This window comes from Chaetodon trifascialis, chromosome 1 (assembly GCF_039877785.1).
Source record: "Chaetodon trifascialis isolate fChaTrf1 chromosome 1, fChaTrf1.hap1, whole genome shotgun sequence".
Taxonomy (NCBI): Eukaryota; Metazoa; Chordata; class Actinopteri; order Chaetodontiformes; family Chaetodontidae; genus Chaetodon; species Chaetodon trifascialis.
The window spans coordinates 10,992,495-11,016,259 of record NC_092056.1 but is presented as its reverse complement, the minus strand read 5'-3'; the positions used below and the strand labels follow the sequence as shown (position 1 = coordinate 11,016,259).

Below are 23,765 nucleotides of genomic sequence, written 5' to 3'. Positions count from 1 at the left end.
AACAGTCTAAAGTAGTCTGCCGAATCGGAGGAACACCCACAAAGAAGTTGGTAGCTGTCCAGGCACTTTTAATGGCATTATTTTTCACCAAAGAGAGAGTGCAAAGCGGCATCTCTCACTCGGAGGCCTAGACCAGCGGCCAGGCCTCTGGGTAAGCCTGAGGACAGAGATAACACAAGGAGAGGAAAAAGGGGGAAAGAGAGGGATCAATGCAGCAGAGTTAGAAGGAGGAGGAGAAGAAGGTGTGTCTTTTTCTTCTTTGAGGCTGAATTATTCAAGCCGATGTGACACTCTGAAAGAGGCCAAAAATGTTAAAGCTGTGAATAATATTCTTTATTTTAAAATGACAGCGTTACAGGAAATCGGTCGCTCTTACTGACAAACCCTCTGCAAATTTACTGCTTGCACCTTCAATGTTTTGGTTCACTCTCACTTCTCTCATCAACCTTGCTTTCGGGCAGCTGTTTTCAGTTAAAAAGCTTTAATAAACACACCGTGTGCTAACTGCATCCGAGCAGCAGACAAACACAGTTAGCAACTAGCTGGTGAGCACAGTGGAGCATTTAGCAGCTGACAAGCCAGATATTTCAATTAGAAGCTGGTAGAGACCAAAAATGGAGCGTAAAGGAGACTGGACCTGACTTCCATGCCATGATTTACACATTCTTTATCCATCCATCCATCCATTTTCTATAACGCCTATCCCTTTTGGGGTTGCGGGGGGGGGCTGGAGCCTATCCCAGCCGTCAACGGGCGAGAGGCGGGGTACACCCTGGACTGGTCGCCAGTCGATCACAGGGCACAAACATACAACCATTCACACTCACACTCACACCTAGGGGGTCACCAATTAACCTAATGAGCATGTTTTTGGTCTGTGGGAGCAAGCCGGAGTGCCCGGAGAGAACCCACGCATGCACAGGAAGAACATGCAAACTTCACACAGAAAGGCCCGACTCGGGAATCGAACCAGCGACCTTGTTGCTGTGAGGCACGCGCACTACCTGCTGCACCATTGTGCACACATTCTTTATATTTCTTATAATAATCTAAATCCTTCTATAAATACAAGAACATTCTGAAGACTTTAAAGAGGACGCTGTCTGTTAAAAACAGTCCTAATGAGGATGCCACAATGTGCCTGGTTTGCCTGTGTGTGTCCTGGGTGTCAATAGCCAGGCTGATAAGAGGAGAGCAGACATGTTTGCATTACTGGCAGCGGGAGGAACATCAAGAAGAGGCTGAGCCAGCATGATAGAAAACACTCTCATGCTGTGGAGTGGCTTCTTACACTGTTACTGAGGGTCTGGTCTGCTTCAGTGAACTAGCAGCTGGACACATGGCGGGTATCACACTTATCCGAGGTGAAGAGTTGAGGCGGTGGAGAGTGTGTGAGTGTGTGTGTACTTGATAATGTTCTCTAACGAAATGTCTGGAATTCTTATTGAGCCGCTGCTGGTCCACACAGTGAAGACAAACAACAATAAAGCAGCAAAACGAAAAGACTGTTCAACAAAACATTCTGCATATATGACGTCTGAAAAACCCGTCTATTTTCAGAAGTGCACACATCATAAAAAGCATTCAGAATTTGATAGAAAAGAGCAAAAAAATGAAATTAAACATATACAAAGACTGGTTACAAAGAATTTCAGGGAGTGGGATCAGGGGCTGGTTGTTGAAGGATTCAGTTGACAGTTCCACTTTTGATTCAGAAGAATAAATGCTTGAACAGCAAAAAGGAGGAGTATTTCTAATGTGATATGGGATTTTATTCCATATCTTAGCATATGAACAGAAGAAACGATCTTAAACCAATTAGCATGCATGTAGGATTTATCTTCACACTCTGAAAACGTATTTCAGCATATTCCGTTTTGATGTTAGGAACATATAACCGGTTTGGATGGTATCCATTTCTGACAAATGTTGCAGAAATTAAGGAAATAATGCAGAACTTTAAGTCTTCTGCATCATTTAGAGCCATTACAACATGCCACCCATCAACCTGCGCAGGTTTCTCCTTTGCCTGCTGGCATGTTAAATGAACATGATACATGAACAATTAATGCTTGAAAGCTTGGGTATTGCTGGCCATCATCCAGATATATTGGCTATTATATACCAATGACAAAGCTCCTTCAGTTAAATTCCTCAGTGGCTGAGCTTTTCTCCATGTCTAAAAGGCTTTTAAATTTGATCCCATTTTATTCCTTTCTCCTATAATTGCTGCACTTCTCATTTTCTTTAATGTAGGATGATCTGGTTATCTGTGACAGGGGTAGCAAACCGAGAGATGAGTTACACTTAAGGTCAGGGCTTCTGGCAGTTGGCACTAAACTAGAAAAAAATATTTTATTTCACTTCATTACGCCATCTCCCTCTGTGTGTGTGTGCTCCTCTGCATCTGGTTTGAGAGGCAACAGTGACATAAAGTCAGCAGATCACACGTCACATGGAGATATAAGACAATTATTAATCACCATGTGAACTATAATACATGGTAAAATTAGCACAAACACACGCAGGCTCAGCCGGTTGAGGATGTGGACTGGTAAGAAAATGCAGAGTGCTGCTTTCACCAGCGGAGGGAGACATTCTTCATTTTATTACACAGGAAACTGGATCAGGGAAAAACAAGACCCGCCTGTTCAAGCCGACCAAAAATGTGTTTAATGCTCCCTCCAACTTCTGTCCACCATCTCCAAAAACAACCACAGGATCCAGATTTTCACCTTGCATTTTGGTAAAACCTTGAGGTGCAGTATTAATATATGAGAATTTTAAAATGATGACATAAAACACAAAAACAGTCCCGATGGCAGATTGTCACACATTCCCATATACTCATATCACCTGTTTACGCTCAAATACCAGAGCATGTTACTCACTGATTGGACTGATTAAATGCAGAACATGCGTGCAACCGTCTCCTCCTCTATCACTGCCTGTCACCCTGATTTGCTCTGGGTGTCAGCTGAACACCTACAAACTGCAAAATGTGGGACGAAGCACAACATGTTGAAACAGAAAACTGCTTTTTAATAACAAGGTCAAGATAGATTTTGTGTAAGTGGCACCTTGTGTGAGGGCGGTGAGAATAATTTACCCCCTGTGATGGAAAATATAAAATAGTGAGCAAGTGAGTACAACAAAGAGACAAGGCCATTGAATGTGGTTTACAAATCACACTGGCTTTGCTGTATTACATGTAACTGCTTAACAGGCATTTGTGAAGGTATTGTTAATACACTGCATCAACCAGCCTGTGCTTACTGCTCACTGTGTGTGTATTCATGGACTTGTCATTGAAGAGAAGAATCAGTCAGCGGGATGAGAGATAAGATGAGTCTTTGTACCTGAAGATGATTTTAAAAACACCAAAAGCTCCTGCTCCCTCTCACACATTCAAAGAGTAAGCAGATGCATGGCTGATACAGTGGAGGCACTATATACTGCAGTGCAGTGTGTTAACAGATCGCCTCAATATCAGCGACTTTGTTTGAAGCCTCCCGTGTTTCCAGGTTTCCAAGCACTCAAATGCCACCAGCCGACCTCAGCTGAGCTGTTGAGCAACGCAAAGATGGCTTTTATTAATGTGATTCATCCTCTCTGAATGGCTGTGACCACAACAGAGGAGCCCAGTGACATCTGATAGGCTGCAGAAAAGGCCATTCTCCATCTAGAGAGGATGAGTCAGTGGCTCTGTGGGTTCAGCTCATCCCAGAGCAAAAGACACGCAATGAAAGTCAATGACTTGCAGGGTGGCACAGACAGTACAGTCAACACAAAACTATGTCTTCATTGTGGGATATTAGAGGATGAAAGAGCACCCGCACGCTTTGTTGTTCCAGGATGGAGTTTGATGACAATGCTTTCTGTACAAATGTTTGCAGTTACTAAAAAAAAAAAAATTAAATGCTCCAACACTGATATCTGTAAGGCTCAAAAAGATGTAAGATAGAGCAACAGATGATGCAAGCGTCTTCCAATACAGTGCAGCACAACAAACGTTCTTGTTTTCCAGAAACTATCCATCCATCCATTTTCTATACCGACTATCCCTTTCGGGGTTGCAGGGGGGGCTGGAGCCTATCCCAGCTGTCAACGGGCCTGGACCGGTCGCCAGTCGATCGCAGGGCACAAACACACACCATTCACACTCACACTCACACCTAGGGGCAATTTTTAGAGTCATCAATTAACCTAATGAGCATGTTTGTGAGAGGAAGCCGGAGTACCTGGAGAGAACCCACTCATGCACAGGAAGAACATGCAAACTCGAACCGGCGACCTTCTTGCTGTGAGGCACGAGCACTACCTGCTGCGCCACTTTCCAGAAACTATTTTGTAATTTTGCACTAATTATAAGGTAAATACGAATTTCACACTTTAAACTAAATGAATGTTCCTCAGTATTCTTCATATTGTGAATCTCTAGGTTATGCTTGCAATTAACTGGACTTATATTATGGTCTGCATGAATACTCGATTCTGATTGGCTGCAGGGTGTCCGTTATAAAGCGTTGTAGGACACCTATAAAAAAAGTTCCGGTCAAATAGCCTGATTGTTCTAAATTATTGCGCTGGCTCAAACGCTAGTTGGTAACTCAGAACATCATTTTTATAGTTTTCCTACCTCGAAGGGCATTATCCCTTACTTAACAGATAAATTAGAGGTGTACAAACTGAACACTGTCTTCGTCTTCCCTCAAATTCCCACCAAAATTGCATAGTTCTTTCTGGGAAACTTCATGGAAATAGGAAATAAATCAGGAATTATAGATGGATATAATTAGGTGCATGCACTTCTACAGGATTATGTCCTTCAAGTTTCTGTGATGACCTAAACTTCAAGAATTTACTTTCATTTTGCCTCTACATAAATCACCATTCTTCAAAATGTATGCTAGATTTTCCTAGTAGTAAATTAGGAATATTTTAATACCTGACACGCCTTCCACTCAGGCTGGAAGCTGGTCTGGTCTGACTGAGTTATGTTAACAAACTCACAGACTCTTAAACTGCTGGATATAGAACGTAAAAATAAACCTTCCTATAATCTCTGCAAGAGGCAGAAGTACAGGTTTACACTGTTAAAGCACTTATTCACCAAAACCCACTGAATGCAGCTCTGTCAGGGTCTTGATAAGAGTTTTAAAAATCTTATTTTAGCTTTTTGGGCATGACAAATTTTCACATGCACGTCAAGCATGTTCATTTGTGAGCTGTTATCACACAACACAACACAACACAACACAACACAACACAACACAGAGCTTTCCAGGGTTTGAGGGGAGGAAGTGTCTGTCAACCATACCTGGATACACACAAGACAAGCGCGCTGGCTGCTCGGAAGGCAGATGAATGCATGAAGCGAGCGTGACAAGAAAAGATAAGACAAATAAATCAGGCCTTGCATCAAGACAGCGTCATTGTACACACAAACAAACATGCACACAACCCGGCAGACTGCCTCGATTTAGCAGGAGATTGTGGTGAAGTGTTATTCAGTGTGCGTGAGTGAGCTCAGAGTACCTGCCTGCTCTGATTCATAGACAAACCACAGAGTGAAACTGGGCCTTTTATGTATGTGTGTGTTTGTGTGTGTTAGGGCATGTGCGAGCATGTTTGCATGAGGAGGGGGAGAAACACATATGGTGTCGCCTTTTGGATTATCGTTCTGCCAGCAGCCAAGACTGACCATGACCTTCAGATGGCAGAGGAAAAAGGCTCCTGAGAAAAGTTAAAAAAGCCCTGGGATGTTTTCTTTTTCCTTCCGTCTTCAGTTCCCATAAAGGGGGCATTGTTTTAAAAGTGAAAACAGTCGCCTGCTCAGAGGTGTTACAGAAGCGTGTTCTGGCGCAGGGTTTCTCAGAGAAGGACGAAGGGCAGTGAAATGTGAATTATTTAGCTAAAACCAACAGGAGAGGAGAGGAGAGGAGAGGAGAGGAGAGGAGAGGAGAGGAGAGGAGAGGAGAGGAGAGGAGAGGAGAGGAGGAGCAAAAGAAAGAAAGAAAGAAAGAAAGAAAGAAAGAAAGAAAGAAAGAAAGAAAGAAAGAAAGAAAGAAAGAAAGAAAGAAAGAAAGAAAGAAAGGAGAGCTCTTTCTTTCTTTCTTTCTTTCTTTCTTTCTTTCTAAGGAAAGGAAAAAATAAAAGGAGAGGAGGGGGCAGAAAGGAAAGGAGAGGACATAAGACAGGGAGAGGAGAGGGAAGGAAAAGAAGGGAGCACAGAGAGGAGAAAGGAGGAGAAAGGGAAGACGGCATGAAGGGAAGAATGGTAGGGAATGAGAGGAAAGAAAACAGGCAGAGGTAAAGAAAGTAAAGGAAAAGAAAAGAGAGGAGAGGAGAGGAGAGGAGAGGAGAGGAGAGGAGAGGAGAGGAGAGGAGAGGAGAGGAGAGGAGAGGTACATTAAGACCGTAAGTCATTTTAATCTATTTTGCCTGTAGTCAGGCTCAGCTTACCATCAGCCCTTATCTCTGTGTACTTCCTCCTCCACATCAATAAACACGCTCCTCCCTACATACATTAACAGCTGGCAAACACATATTTAGCCTGAGTAAATTCAGTCCCAGTCGGAAATCTGACAGCACCCACCTGAACTACAGCAAAAGCCACTGTCTGCCTTCCTGCCTGTCTGTCTGTCTGTCTGTCTGTCTGTCTGTCTGTCTGCCTGCCTGCCTGCCTGCCTGCCTGCCTGTCTGCCTGCCTGCCTGCCTGCCTGCCTGCCTGCCTGCCTGCCTGTCTGTCTGCCTGCCTGCCTGCCTGCCTGCCTGCCTGTCTGTCTGCCTGCCTGCCTGCCTGCCTGTCTGTCTGCCTGTCTGCCTGTCTGTCTGTCTGCCTGCCTGCCTGTCTGTCCATCCGTGCACCTCTTCTCCCTCTCTTTCTCTCTCCGCTCCTCTCTCTTTCCTCCACGAGGCTTAAAAGTCAATATTTGAGGATCTGTTGCAGCTCTTGAACACTTCAAAGAGCACAGAGCTCCGCTGTGAACATAGCCTTTAATATGCCATTCAGGAAAAGAAGCAGAGGGGGTTAATAAAATGGGGCACAAGCACTTCTTGTAGGATAGTGTGTGTGTGTGTGTGTGTGTGTGTGTGTGTGTGTGTGTGTGTGTGTGTGTGTGTGTGTGTGTGTGTGTGTGTGTGTGTGTGTGTGTGTGTATGTATGTGTGTGTGTGTGTCTCATATGTGTAGGTCAAACATCCGTTCATACATGCACGCACACACAGGTCAGGTTTAGCACCTTTTAGAGAGCTGCCACAGTTTTAAGAGGCAGAGTGAAAATAATAATATCATAATAAAGCTTTCATTAGCTTTCAAAGGTGGCTCTGTGTGAGGCTGTTGAGGGTTTCCTGTGGCTGGCCTGTGGGAGCTGTTCAGTGCCGGCGAAGGAGCCAACAGGGCCAAACACACACAGCATGCTAGTGATCACTCTGCTGAACTGGATAATTACATTAGATTTATGAAAAGATGATATGGAACATTAGGTTCAAGGGTCTGAAAGTGGAAAGCTGTGTAATTTCACCTCGTTGACTGGCCTACAAAAGAGGAGCCATTAGCTTATTGATTAGCTTAGTCAGAATAACCCTGATCAAGAGTGCGACATGCATGAATGCAGAGTGGCACGAAGCATTCCTGCAAAGCAAGCTCGTTAAAGTGACAGCAGTGAAGTTACACCAGGGCATCCATTACAGCCTCTCTGTCGCAGCTCATACAGGGGTTATGAGTAATGAGAGGTTTCAGTGGAAAATTGAATATTGTTCTGCTCAGCTCTGGTTTGGTAAGAGGTAAAAGGAGGAAAACACAGAATATGTTGCCTCTGCTACTGTGAAATGACTTAAAGTTATTCAGATTCTCTGGATTCTCCATCACAGCCACAGATTTACATCTTAATAGAGATCTGAGAGGGGTGACTTTATCTACCATTTTCATTCAGTGTGTAAAACCCAGGATAAACATTTGTATATCCCAACTATTAGTCTAGTTAATTGTGTGGAGTAAACACAGCAGCCTCTCTGCTGTTTGCATGACGTTGCACGTGTCATTGATTTTAGGGCTGACAATAACTGACATCATGGATTAACCCCTCCGTTAGTTTTTTGATTGATCAATTTAATGTTTGAAAATAGAGAAAGAAATGCATTTCACAATTTCTCATTTTGTTCTATCAACAGTCCAAAACCCAAAGATCTTCAGTTTACAGTGACATCGATCACAGAAACGCAGGAAATCCTCATATTTGAGGAGCTGAGACCAGAAAAAAACTTGAGAATGGACTTAAACAAATGATTAATGAATATCTTCTAATTGTTGCCATTTGATTTTCTGCATCATTCATCTTTTCACATTTTCTTCTTATCTGTTTCTAACCTTAATAATTGACATTTGTGTCCACACCTGTCATGTTGTGTCTTGAAAGCCTCTGATATCTACTGTTTAATGACAAAATAAAAGCCAAATAAAGCCGCTTTACTGGAGTTTCTGGAGTTTAAAAGCAGTTCTGAACCAGCCTGAGAGGACTGACGAAGCTTATCTAAAAGTATGCTACAGAGCGGCATGTGCTCGTAAAAACTGTCACATCACTATGAAAGTAAAAAGATGAACAAAAACTGAAGTGATGCTAAAATTGTACCTTTAACCCCTGGGAGTCCAGCGATTCTGAAGCGGCCATCAGACGCTGGTCTCCCAGCAGTAAAAACAACATTCATTTGTCACTCATGTCAGGATACGAGTGATAAGCAGCACAATTATGCCATTATATCTGCCATGTAGGGGAGAAGGAGAGGATGAGGGCGGAAGAGAAGAAGAGGGGAGAGCAGGAGCAGACAGTGGGCTTGATGTGTTGCTGAGTGTTGCCATGTTTAGTATTTCATCGGCCGGACGACTACAGACTAATCCCTGGAGACTCCTTCCTTACTCAGGAAATACTTCCGTCAGACTGACAGAAGAAGTGATTTCTCCTCTCCAAACAACTATAGTGAAACAGAGAAGCACAATCCTGAAAAACATGCCAACGCACTGATGTTTTCATAAAGACTGCAGTGTGTTCGTGGTGAGCAGTTTCCTCTTGGTATCAGTTATATTGTCATTTTTCCCTGTCGAATGTCCTGATGTACCAGAGCGCAGCCTTCCTTTGCGTCTGGACATCTAAATTATTTAAAGAATGATTTGGTTTCACTTGAGGTCTCCTTCCAGAAAAAGAGCCTATTATGGCCCTGAACCATTTACTTAACATACCACCAAATCAAAGTAACATGGTTTGTGTGGAAAGTCCTGAGTGTCAGATCAGTCTCGCTCTACGCTGCTAACAGCTGTAAATAAGTCAGCTCTGCTGCACAAACATCACGCTGGAATGTTACCTCGCTGGTCTCCACGCAGCTCAATGCTATGGAAATCTCTAAAAGGAAATAAAAACTGTGTAAATCTGTCATAAAGATACGGTTCCTGTTTAGCAGCAGTGTGCTGTATCATCTAATCTAGAAAATGGCCCTAAGACAACAGCCAGAAGCCATAAATCTCCATTTCAAACGGGCACACAGGAGACAAACAATGTAAAGTGCTGACTAGTGTGTGTATTTTTAGGGCTCATCTCCATGCAGTGAGTGGCTACAGTTCAGTGTGTGTGTGTGTGTGTGTGTGTGTGTGTGTGTGTGTGTGTGTGTGTGTGTGTGTGTGTGTGTGTGTGCAAAAGAGACAAAATGTAAGACAGAAGACATCCGTGTGTATTCCTGTTGGCAGTGCAAGTGACTGCTGAAGTTCACCTCTGGGACACAGCAGTGCTTCAGGATTTGAAGAGGTGTGTCAACTGAACTGGATCTCCTGAGCAACAGTAAACTGAGCACACACACACACACACACACACACACACACACACAGGCAGAATGATGGAGAGTCAGCAATTAGCTCCACGTCTGACACTATAAAAGCTCTCGAGGGTTTCTCGGGAAACAAAAGATGGGGATGTTGGGTAATAAAAAGTTACTTATGGAATAAGACAATAAAAAACTGCCATTTGCACACCAAAGTTCAAATTAAATTAAAAACACAACGTGAAAGAGAAGAACGAGAGCTCAGCAACATGCTTCAGCAAAGAAACACGTTCACGTCAAGGACATTGTGAAACATTTTAGGAAATACAGTTATTCGCTCTGTGGCAGAGAGCTGGACACCACCCTCATGTTCGTCTGGTAGATATAAAGCTACAGCCAGCAGACAGTTAGCTTAGCTTAAAGGCTGGAAACAGCTAACCTGGTTCTGTGTAAGGTAACAAAATTCACCTAGCAGCACCTCCAAAGCTCACTAATTAACCCATTAAATCTTGATCGGTTAATCCATACAAAAAGCAAACTAAAAAACTGTTTTGTGGCTTTGTGCCAGACTATTTCTTGGCTGGGCAACCAGCAGAGACTCCAGCAGGTCACAGCTTCCAGACAAAAAATATGCTAGTTGCATTAATACGCTAAGTGCTAGTAGGCTTTTTTTGCTACCTTTGCCAAAGCCTAGTTGTTTCCCTCTGTTTCCAGTCCAGTACAATCTAACTCTCTGCCAGAAAACAAATGTGAATATTCCACAAAATGTCGAACAATTCCTGTAAGTACAGAGAACGGTAACAAGATTAGAGAAGCGCTACGCTAACCAGCACGTCTGACACAGGAGCTGCAATAGGAGATGGAGGGGAAGAACAGCCGTGGTCGGTCAGACTACGTTGTTTCTTTGCAGCAGCCCAAACGCCTGGATTGTTGAGGGGTATTGACTCTGAATAATCCTGCTTCCCTCTAAATCCTCATCCTCTGACTTCAAACGCTATGCAAAGACTTTCAATAGAATCTGGCATCCTCCCAACTTTCTCTCCGTCAGTCGCTCATTCTTCTTCTTCGCATTCTTTTTCACCCTCTGTCCTCCCCTGGATCAACTGTCCAGCCTTGAATCACAAAGCCAAGCCCAAATTCTGTGGACGTCTCGAGGAGAGGCCCCTGCAATGGTTGGGACAGACACACACACACACACACACACACACACACACACACACCAACAGATGCACGCATGCACACTCTCACACTGACAACAAAGACGGCACGGCTGTAGACCCGGTGGACAAAGAGTCTGATAAATGAAAGGTCCCACACAAGGGAGCAGAGAGCAGGTTAGAGAGGATTTGAAGGCCAGCTGTGAGAATCAACCACTGAAATCTTCAAACCAATCCAACCACCAGTCAATATATTCAATTTATGCAAGTATTTACCACATATCACACAGGCCTGCATGGCGGCTTACTGTTGGAATTCAAACTTTCCCACACAAACAAGAAGCACAGATAAGATGCACTCATTTTTTGTGGAGGGACTAATGGTATGCTGGTGTCCACAGCCATGCTAATGGAACATCAGCATGCTAACATGCTCACAATAAACATGCTAAAATGCTGATGTTTACCAGGTATCATGCTTACCATGGTGACCCTAGCATGGTAGTATGCTAACATTTGTTAATCAGGTTTACTGGAATGTAGTTTTGCAGGTATTTTGTCATAAAACAAAGTACAGGATGAATTGAAATATTGATGTGATGATGGCACTCGATGAAATCCTATGGGATGAGCAAAGTCGTTTCCATCTATCCCAAGGAGGACAGGAATGTCTGTGCTGACTGTCAAAGCAGGAGGAAAAGTCCTGGGATCCACGGTGGTTCCTCATCTAGGGGCCATAAATATCAGTGCAAAATTTTATGTATATTTCACAGGATAGATAAAGTTTTGACCTGCTGGTGGTGCTAGAGGAAATGTCAGAGTGTCACCAAAGTCAGCCAGATTCATCCTCAGAGCATCATGCATGTCTGTATTAAATCTCAAAGCAATCCATCATAGTTGGTGAGATATTATAGTCTGGACTAAAGTGGTGGACCAAGTGACCAACCAAGGGTTAGGGTTAGGTTAGGTTTGGATGAGGGCGCATGGGTTAGGGTTAGGGTTACATCTTCATACAGTCACACGCCTATTCTGTGGATAACCTCCAGTCATTTTACAGACAGAAACTACTTGTATTGTTTCACAACTGTGTGTCTGCAAAGCTGCTGACTCCAAATCATAATGTAAAACTCGTATTTGTAGCATCAAGTCTTTTTTTCATAACCAGTAACATAACTTTTGACAAGATAAGACAAAAAGCAGCCTCTGTATGAGACAGCCTGGTGTTTCTTGGGGGACATTTAACATAAGGAATGTTCATTTTCAAGACAAAAGATCCTAAAATGCAGAGTCCTATAAAAAGCTGCATATTTTCCCCTGACTGAGGCGAGCGGCCAATTTGTGACCAACATAGAAAGTTTACTGGAAGAGAACACTGTGTTACTGTAGTCAGTGATGCAGGGCTGGTCACAGCACAATATCTGTCCTTGGTAAGAAATTACAGTTTTGAACTTGAAATTCTTGGAGAAATGTGGAATGCAAAGGAGCAGTTAGGTAAGTGTGGTGGCTGCTGCAGCACCGCTTTTAGAACAACTTTTTGCACTAAATCCCCTGGAGAGCGGCCCGGTGATCACACTGGAATATTAATGTAAACAAAGTGTGTTTATGCAAAATTCAGATTTCTGAAGCAGCTACAGAGCTGATTCCACAGATGTTGCGATGCTCCGTGAAACACATAAAAACAGAATGCAACGATTTACAAATGAACCGTGTTTGCTGACATGTTGTAATATCCTTCATACAATCATGTGTTCACAAAGTGGTGAACCTCGCTCCATCCCTGCTTGTGAACGACTGAGCCTGTTACCAGTGAACCTGTTTACCTTTGAAACAGGTGTTTTAGAGTATTTCACATCTTTTCCAGTCTTAAGTTGCTCCTGTCCCAACTTGTTTGAAACATGTTGCTGCATCAACTTAAGAATAAGCATATATTTACAAAAATCGATGAAGCTGATCAGGTGACACATTAAATATATTGTCTTTGTACTGTTTTCAATTGAGTATATATCAAAAAGAATGGGCAAGTTCTGCTTTATTAATGTTTTACACAGCGTCCCATTTCTCATAGTGATGCATCTAGATGATACTGCCACTATAGACCAAACAAACCTGATCTCAACGAGAGCATCTCCAACCGCGATCATTGCACTGTCCTCAGTGTCTCACCCACTTGCAGAACAGATAAATAAGGATTTAACAAAACCCACTGTGGATTTTGGCTTTAACTGAGCCTTTGATAATCAATATAAGATGTGTTTTGAGTGTTTTCATGTTTTTCACTAGTAGCAGGAGCTCAGTAGTGGTGTCAGCTGTTGTGTTCAAACCACGTTGGGTGTAAGGAGTAGCATGGCCTCTACAGCGATACATTACTGGGCAGCACAAAATGAACTCTCAGGAGCCAAACTTGTCACACATAAAACTTGTCCCAGTGTTGTAATGTGCCTCAGACGGCAGTGTGCTTGAGGGTCAGAGTTGAAGTTGCTGACTGTCTGTTGCATGATGTCTTTCTTACTTTTCTGACTCTTCAATCAAATCAAAAATATTCTTTTATGGGATTCAAACCCAGGATGTTGTGGTGACATTATGGGCGTTAGCTGGCTGAGCGCTTACTTTACTGGACTTAACACAACCAGGATTTATGCACTGAAATGGAAACTCTGCTGCACAAACCTTTAAAACATCATCTGTCTAATCAGCAGCAATCAAAACAACTTTACTCGCCCCCCCCCCCCCCCCGACCGAGACCTCCTCGTTTGGCACAGTGTGAGTTGTTCTAATTTGATGGCTGATTGTGGTCTCCACTCAGTCAAGCTGTGGGGCCACTGCCACTCAACTATGTCCCTTTTTCAATTCAAAGAGTAAAAGATGGGCAGTGGATCCTTTCAAAGCTGGTAAACAGAAACGCAATTAGCATTTATGACTGCAAATAGCAAGTAATGAGAACAACAGACGAGCTTTCCACTTCAACGAAACCAGCACTGGGTCCTGACTCTGTCCTGGCTGTTAGATCTCACATTCATCAGCGCCATTTGTGTGCCTGACAAAACAGTAGCTCACAATTATACGCAGGCAAATAAAAAAAGCAAAGGCTGACTAACTGCGTCTGCTGGATTCCTGTGTCTCATGTTGACTAGCATTGTTTTTTCTTCCCAGGCTGGAAACCAAAATGAGACACTGACTGTGAGGAAGCCCACAAGCCGCAGAGTGTTAATGACCACAGCAGCGTCATGCCACAGACATTCAAGGAACAGTAGCATTAGATTTACAACTGCCGGTCTCTACTTGCTCATCAAGAGGTCATGTAATATTGGTAGAAGCTTTAAGGTGAATTATGGGATTTTAAAACAACGTGTATTCTTGTGACATACTGACTAATGCTCTGCCTTCAGATTAACCATGAAATATACAGCACAAGTAAGAATTACTTCCTATAGAAATGCACTATTTTGTGTTCTTATCAAGAGGAGAAAAGATAGAAAACACTTTAAAGTCTGCGCATGCATGGATTTGGAGATAGCCAGGAGATGGTTATCTTATCTTAGCATAAAGACTGGAATCAGAGGAAAACAGCTAGCCTGGCTCTGTCCAAAGATTAAAAAATCCATCTACCAACACGTCAAAATGTCACTAATTGACCCATCGTGTCTCATGTAAACAAACTGAAATGTGAAATGACAGCAGCTGGGTTGGAGCCTCTGCTGGTTGTCTAATAAATTCTCTTTAAATAAGGTCAGTGCGCACAGCCAGAAATATTTATAGCACGCAACTCCCCGCAAAGCCACAGCCGCAGCAGGTTTTCCATTTCTGCATAGATTAAACCAGTGAGATAGTGTGTGAATGAGTGATGTGATGATAGGAGGATCTGAGCCAGGATAGCTGTTCCTCCACGCTTTCAGTCTTTATACTAACCTAGGCTAATCACCTTCACACACTAGCTCACTGCTTAACAAACTGATATGACAGTGGTATCTATCCTCCCATCGTCTCATTTTCTCAAAAATTGCTTGTTGTTTAGAGTTTTAGGCTGAATTTTGTGACCTGTGGACAGAGTCATGTTAGCTGTTTCCAGTCTTAATGCTAAGCTAAAGGAAATGGCTGCTGACAGATGTGAGAGTGGTTTCGCTCTTCTCATCTAAGGCCCTGCAAGAAATTCTATTTCTCAAAATAACAAACTATTCTTCTGAGGGGGGTCACAAGCCAAAACGTTCAAAACTACTAGTTTATATTTTTATAGGCTCAGTTGGACCATGACTGACTGGGACCAAGTTATGACAAAATCCTTCGTTTTCTGCACCACAAAAGGAAGGACACTGACTGTACTATTTGCAGTCAGCACACTACTTTCCAAAGAGTTCCTCAAATCCTGTCCCAGACGAGGCATTCCTTTGATCTGCTGATCTCAGACCGTTTTGCTATGATTTGAATGCGCCTCCTCAGACACGCTCTCAGGCATTTAACAGCTGATTCATAGTGGGTTCCTGGGTTTTATTTGACTCCAGCCTCACGGGGCGCTGGGATTGCACAGGTTGGTTGCCATGGATGTAAGAAAAACCTGCGCTAGATGAAAAAGACTCTCCCCTGAAGCCCCGCTCAGCAGGCTGCATATTTGTGCATTGTGTGGACGACGTGCAGGAACCCCACAACGGGTGAAGGAAAACATGCAATCCTGAGAGACTTACTGACAGATCAGGAGCAGGAGGGGAGAAGAAAGTGACGTGCAGGAAGACGCAAAGGACGTCTGCTTGACAGCATGCCATCGGCTCCGTCTTTCTTCTTTCTATTTTTCCCCTCACCAGTTGCCCAGCTATCTTTTGGCTGTGAAATGACTTGAAAGGCAGTGGTCAGGTTCATTTGAGGACATTCCTCTGAAGAAAAGAAAAAGCTGTAATGAACCATTACTGTGGGATAAGCTGTGCTTTGATGCTCTACTCATAATTAACAGCTCTGGCGCTTGTTTTCATTTATTTGTGTTACTCATTATGTTAAAGTATGAGCGCTTTTTCTCCATAAAAGATGCCCTTGAACATTTCTTTTTTAACTGTGGCCCATTACAAGCCCAAAAATATGAGCATCAAGCCCCCCTGGACAGAAACACTTTAAATAGCATTTTATTGGTTGGTGTAATTTCTCAGTGTCTCCTGAGTGTTTCAGACTGTTATCCATCTGCATTCCTCTAATTTCTTCATCCCCCCTCTCCCTTCAGCCACATCACATAAAGATGCCTAATTGAAGGCTTTGCACAAAACAAATGACCACATTAGCCTGCCCCCTTTTAACTCATCCTTCTTCCTGTCTGTGGTTGTAATGCATTACACTCTCTGCTTGTTCTCTGTTGTCTCTCAAATTACAGTACAGGCTGCCAATCATTTGGAGACTAAAACGAAGGGACTTGTTTTTCTGCAAAACCCCAACCCACCCACCTCCTGTCTATTTCCATCTCGTATTCCGCACAAGTGTTCTGTGGTGAAGCAGGATGTAAAATTTTATTTGAATTTCAAGATGATCTGTAAAAGTTGCTGGCCTTTTTCCACTTCTGTTTTCATTTCCATTTTAATCTGAAAACAACCTCGCAGTCACACAAGATGAATAACAAAGCATTCACTTGTATTAATTTACCATAATTGAATGCTGCCTAGTCAGGAAAATGGATTAAATGCTTGACTTGTGTTTCTTTTACGCCCGCACATGAACAGTAAAATAGCTCTTTCTACCCCTCGACTCTGTTAAGAGCTAAAAACCTGCCAGACATTTCTGTCCCTCTGTGCTTCCCATACATATGGTGCCAGTGTGTTTTCTCCATGTGACAAAGGATCTTAAAACCTCTACGGCCAAGCAGAACAATGCCACGTGGGTGGCTCTCTCTCTCTGCCTGTGTGTGTATGGTTCGTGTGTGTGTGTAAACATATCGTTGACTGTGAGTCGAAAAGTCTGCATCAATATTTGAACGAGTATCCGCTTTCATCAGCACAGATTTACTTCAACAGGAAGACAAACACTGCTGAACAGGTGGAGAAGAATACTTCAGTTTTTCATGCGCAGATTAATTGATTAACATAAACCACTTTTTACCAATTATGTTGTAATGATGGACCAATGAGCAATCTGACTGAAAACTTTCAATGGAAGATCCATTTGGATTACGGGCCAAAGGATTATTCAGCTAAAGCTGTCCTGTGGAGTTTTTGACCACTAATAGAGCTACGGAGCAGAGCGGGTCCCTGTTTCGCTTGCATCGCGCACACAAACGAATGTGTTTCACATGCTAGTCCCCTGATCAACAGCAGGTGGTAGTAACCCAGCAACAAACAAAGTAATGCACCGACAAAATCAGCGAAGAAGACGCAAGCCAACAAATAAACATGGTGGTAAACAACTCGGGACTTAAACTGTTAAAAAACTGTTAGACTTCATGGATACACACTATGTGTCCCTTTTTTAAACTGAGAAACCAAATGTAAACATAAATTTTGTCTGTTTACAAGAAACCTCCACAGGACGTCTTTAAATCATTAGCCAGTCAAAATAAAACTGAATGCAGCATGTTTCTTTAATTGTAAAAGTCATTTTTCAAGCAAAAATACCAAACGTGGTATTCGCTCTGCTTCCTGCTACTCAAATGTGAATGTTTGCTGGCTTTTTAGGGCCAGTTTACTTACACTAAATTTTAGAGACCATTAAATCATTAAGGACATCCAGAACATGACCACTAGTTTAATCAGTAATGAAAATAACACATAGCTGCAGTCCTACTTTGGACGGTGATTAAATAAATCACAAAGACACCTTGGGAACATGACATAATGACTTAATGTAATATTCACAGCAGTTATGCAGCTGCTTTGACTCCAATACGAGACTTAAATTGCTGAGCGTCTGTTGCCACTTGGATTATCCAGCCTGGATGTTGGAAGCAGTCGTCAATGTTTGTTGACTGACGTGAGCCGATGTTGACAGGGAACTCTGTTTGGTTTGGCAGGAGCGTGAACTGGCTGCCATTCTTCATATGAAACCATGTGAGCGCTGCTCATTATGTGAGGGTTTTTTTAACAGCTCCCAGCTCCTGCAGCCTTTTCTGACAAACCTAGCAGCTCCTAGACTATCACTGGTGCAATTCCCGTCAAGAAGAACTAACAATGAATTAATCCAACTAAAAATTACTGTCTGTGTAGCTAAGGCGGATTTAGCTTACCGGTTTTCTGTGCCAGAGTCCTCTATTGTTTCCAAAAACTATTAAAAACACATCAGTGAGCCACATTACTGCACTGACCAACATGTTCCTTCATTTGAGTCAATGACACATACCCTGTCCCGCTCATTAGAGCACTGTTTCAACCCACTGCTGGAAATAGTCTCCAACAAAATACTCAAAATATTCCTTACTCCAGTAACATCTGCCTTAAAAACACACACACTCTGACAACTTTCATAAGACCGTTTGCAACTTCTCTAAGCTAACAGTATTTTAGAGGCGGCATGATTCATAAACATTATCATAAATGCTGAGTATTTTAGCTAAACTTCAGAGCCTGAGTCAAACATCTGACGACAAAAAACGGGCATTGCCCCTGCAAACCGCAGCGAAAACACTGTGATCATGCGCGACTCTCCTATAAATCATTCGAGTTAGGAGGAGGATAACAGCACGTCTTTAAACCGAGAGGCATCGTTAAAGGGAATTGGCCTAATGATATGTCTGCACATTCAAGTCATAAGCTCTGTATTTGTTGCCCACCCATTTCAGCCGTCATATGACAGCTATCAGCTAGAGTGGGAGAAACATCCCACTCTGGGCAAGGAGAACACACAGACAGAGGCAAGTTGTAAGTCAACTGTCAGTCAGTGCTGAGTGACAGGACGGAGAGAAATGGAAAACACTGAGAGAAAGAGGTTGAAAGCAAATGTGGGGATGGACAGCAGCCTGTTTACGATGGGATCGCTGCATTCCAGTACAGTAAAGATGAGGATTTGGGTTTCTTATCAGGATACAGTATAGCAGGACAGCTTTAACAGGAAGAAAGGCTATTAGTAAAAGCCCCAGTACACATCCCTGACAGACAGCCTCCTCCTGGGTCTCCTGCAGGAACAGCCAGCCTATCTAATCTCAAGATCAGAGTGTAGTGGTAGATCTGGAAGGAGGACAGACCCAGCTCTGTTTGGTCTGATGTGGAGCCTCACTGCATGCACACACACACACGCTCTGACTCATGCACTGTTTTTGCAACACCCACACAAACCCTAACTCCTAAATGTATACTGCAACTGGGAAATACACACAAACATCTACACACACACAATTATCTGTGTAAACATCAGCGCACTCTTCTCGGCACGCGTCTATGAAGTTTAACAGCGATGCCCACACACGCAAATTGTTAACTCTTACCTTGAAAAGCAGCAACATTGCGCGAGATGAGAAACTTGAGGCTGGAGCTGGAGGTCTGGAGAAGGTTCTGGATGTCTCTCCGGGCCGCCACCTGGTACTTCTCCTCCATCTTCTTGGTGCAGCACGTCAGGTTCTTGGACGTGCACACCTGAAGGTCCGTACCTGAGAGCCATTGAGATTAAATGTTGGGATTTTAAACATTATGGAGAGGAGTCTGGATTAAAATTGGAAAAAACTAAGATGCCTGGTGGCTCCGTGTTGGACTTACAGTAAGAAAGACTCCATTTTTGTCATTTCTGTGTGGAATTTGACAGCCCCAGTTTGTGCCTCTCACGTAATACCCATCACATTCCAGTCACAGAGATAAGCATTTGTTTCTCTAAAATAAATACCCACCATCGTTTGAAAACCCCAGACGGTCTTTTAGAACACTTAGCTCTGTTTTCAGAACCTCCAAAGACCCTTCTGACTATCCGGGTGACCTGTTTCTCCATCTTCAACTGTATTTCCAAATCCAGTTAGCCAGAAATGAAAAATATACATGCATTTGCTCTTTTGGATCAACAAACGCTATATTAATGCACAACATTACTAGAAAATATTAAATAATAGAAAGTAACATCAATATAATCAAATATAACTGATAATAAAGTTTTTGTTTTACCTTGTATTCACTAAGTAAAGACGTAGGTTATATCATCTACAGCTAACATCGCAGTTTGGATGAGAAAACAGATGCAATCAGGTGACTTGGAAAATGGGTTTAAAATGTTTTTAATGTTTTTTTTTTCTTTCTTAAAACAGGTACACATTCTTTACATGACCTCCTGCTTTTTTCAGACATCTCCAGGTATTTATGCTTCAGAGGAAGGATTGCTTTCCTCTGTGACTCGAATGCAATGCTAACACATGAGAGGCAAAAACTGGGGCTGAGCATTTGCATGCTCTCTTTAAGGTGCTCCACTTTCCTTCAAACATTCCAAAGAAGGTGGATTTGACACCCTAAGCCGCCAGAAGGGATGAATAAGTGAGTGACTCTGACTATCATCTGTATTATCTGTGTGATAAACTGCCAACTGTCCAAACTGACGCAGCTTTTCTTCCTTTAGCAGCATTCATCAGCAAGAGAACAAGACTACAGCCATGCTAACATGCTAATGTTTAGCAAGTATAGTGATCGCTGCATTCTGAGTTTTGTGTGCTAATATTTGCAAATTAACACTCAACACAAAGTATCAATGAGGCCGATGTCATTAGTTTCATAGTTTGATCATCAACCAAAGCATTGGACAAATTCAAATTTTGACACGCTGGTGGTTTTTTACAAAACATCAGGCGATCACCAAATTTCACAGCAGTGAGTCATTTCATTCAAAGTCAACCTGTTGGTGGCGCCAGAGCAGCAGTCCCCAAACTTTGTCCCATGGAGGGTCAAAGTTGAAACTGAATCGTGGGCCCCAGGCAACATGCAGCATGGTACAAGGTCCCCTAACTGGCTTACTCCCTTCTCAAAATCTCACTGTGCCCACCGTGCTCAAACATCTGTCGGGCCAAATCAGACCTTATGTCTGGAGAGAAACAGTAATGGTAGCGCACCTGCCTAAAATATAAGTTTCAGCGCACAAGTTAAAAAATGCTTTCGTGGAGCGAGAAAACCAAAACACCTCGATCCCAGGAGAAGATCTGAGTCAAAGCGTTATCGCATCACCAAGCGATGTGTCTCAGGTTTTCCACTATGAGCAAATGTAAGCAATCTGCACACATACGGGACAATCAAAACATCTTAAAAGCGACCCAAAACTCTGCAAAAAAGCCTCCCCGACATGCCTGGGCAGAGCATGCAGGGCTGTTGCCAGAGACGCTATCAGCTCCCCGTGTGAGGAGGGAGCAGAGCAGGCGACGGCACACGTGGAGGAATTCAAACTCTCCCAGATAAGAAAACCTGAAAGCGCCCCAGGTCTTGCCTTTTTTTTTAAATGCTTCCCAGAACTATTTCCACTTCCAACACCACAGACAGCAGCTTTGTTTGGACGAGGTGTCAGACTTCTGACTTGCTGCGTTCTGACCTAAACTGGAGGGCTATTTGGCACTTCTCATCACATGGAAACGTCTCTCACTCTCTCGGATTCCTGGAATTTCTGGAGGTTATTTTTCTCAAGCCCACACTCAATTATAGATAAGTTCTAAAATCATGCTCTATGATCGACTCCACATCCTGCTATCTCCCACAGCCTTATCTAATGTATTTCACTACATTAATCTGAAACCATCAAGGAAACGATTAACATCTTTCCAATGCCACGATGCATTTGGACTTGAAGACCTTTTAGCTGCGTGAGGCTGCCGGAGAGGTCAGCGGAGGTGCACTTATAAACAGTAGCAAGTGTTTTTACAGGGCGAGCAGCCACTGAATCAGGAGCTTATCATCACTTAAACTGCACGAGAAACCCGCTGCACACAGTTTATCTGAGAGAAAGCACTTTTCAGGTTGAAATTCTGCAAAGAAACAGCACAGAGATGCAAATCCACACAGGCTCATTTCAGGGGAAGGAGCAGCGATGGCATTACAAGGGTTATTTAGAGGTTTAGGGGGCATTTGAGGGTTTTCTGTCAATTGAATCGGTTTCCTCACGGCAGTGAAAAGGAGAGGAAAGGGGTGGCGAAGTTTATAGGGAGCAGTTAGTGGCAGGATGGCAGTCAGCACCATTAAGATTTACTTTTCCAAGAGGAGCGCAGGGCAGCAGCAGCAGCAGCAGCAAGCCGTGCAGTCAATGACAGCCCACATGAAGTATCCACACCCATAATTCCCCCCAAATCTTGTGCACGAGTATCATGTGGAATTACATTATGGGTGGTGCACAGAAAGTTAAGTGAAGCCTAGTTTACCTAACTTTACACAAAATAATTCCTGTTTATCCCCGCAAGCCACTTATCTGCTGTAGTCAGCTGGAAGGAGCAGAGTTTGGGGTTTCTTTTCCTTTTTTTCCCCCATCACAATCAACAAGTAATCTCTGGAGCTTTAGTTCCTAATTTCATAGGATTAAAACAGCACATTTTATATTAGCAAAGGAAAGCTGGTAACACGGTGAAGAAATCAATGAGTGATGCTGTTTATGATGCATCTCCCAATGTGAAGTGTTTGAAAATGTATTTGAAATATCCAATAATATTTATTATGATGCTGACAGCCTACTGCAGTGCTGACGCTTAACTAGAGTAGTAGGTCTATGACTTTTGTAAGATTTATTCTTGCATTCATTCAAGACACATGCAGTATTTCCCCTAAATATCTAGATTTTTAAGGTCACGTAAAAAGATGCCATTTAAACAGCTCAAAGCTCTCCTAGTCTGCTGCCTGTATCATTATCATAAATGCACACACGCCTCTAAAAATGTGTTTAAAAGGTGTGTTTTGTACTTCAAGAAGCCAGAAAATGACAGGTTAAAAGCTACAGAGCGGCTAATGAGCTCTGCAGGGAGGTAATATTGTGTTGAGGAACATCTCGAGCATATTTCTGTCAGTCAGCAGATGGCTTGTTGATTGTTTGGTTGCTATGAAGATGTAAACGAGGAAAACGTAGAAATGATGCAGAAGGACTGGCTGGTTTATAGGAATTTAACTAAAAGTCACACAGTAGCACACACTAATGCTCAGTCTGGACTGGGATTAACTCAAACATACCTGTTCTGGGACCTAGAGGCAATAATTGATTTGGTCCAATTTGCCGGAGTTGGAAAACTTTTCGCACTTCGTCGCATCTGTTCGCGCTTCCAAACCCGAATCCAGAGCAGCACGCCAGGAAGAAAAAGTAGTTCGTCCACTGCACAGACATTTTAATAAAATCCCGGGTTATTAAAAAAAATGTCTGGAAGTTAAGGTTTCTTCTGAACCTCTAGTCCGCTCAGGTGAGCCTCGTCCACATTTCAGGTTTCAGGATTTGGCGTCGATCATGTGGCGTTTGAGTTTAGGTCAAGGAAACGCTGCAGAGGATCATTTAAATCCAGACACTGAGGGAAAGCGGCTGCGGTGCGACTCTGCCTGAAAGCGGCATGTTGTCCAAGTTGGTTGGAGCGCCAGCAGAGGCGGTACCGTAACGTTACCTGCAGTCAGCGGATGGATGTGCAGCCGAGCTGAAGCCGGACAGCGCCACCTAGTGGTCTGCGCCCAGCTTCAACCTAAGACAGCTGTGCAGGCTGCGGAGATAAAGGAAGCCACTTCACAGTATGTTTTTTTAATCATTATCTTAAAAAAGGATAGCATCGTGGGTTTTACAGGGACTTATTAAAGGCTAATCCATAAAGGTGTCATGCAAAATTAAACCCAAGTAAAATCACATCTGACAGCCTTAAATACTAAATTGGAAAACTTTTACCTTAATTACATTCTTGTGTAATGACTACTGCTAGCCTACTAGGACA

General features: G+C 43.0%; 1 protein-coding gene across 1 annotated transcript in view; it reads right to left on the bottom strand.

The window, feature by feature from the left end:
* The window catches only part of gpc5a (glypican 5a), a 126,466-nt gene extending 103,287 nt beyond the window's left edge, over window positions 1-23,179 (bottom strand). The window contains exons 1-2 of the mRNA XM_070964692.1: window positions 23,029-23,179; window positions 19,347-19,508 (exon numbers count right to left, since the gene is read on the bottom strand). Coding sequence (XP_070820793.1) covers window positions 19,347-19,508; window positions 23,029-23,179 — 313 coding nt within the window. The remainder of the gene's footprint in view (window positions 1-19,346; window positions 19,509-23,028) is intronic.
* Between the last annotated feature and the right edge of the window lie 586 nt (window positions 23,180-23,765).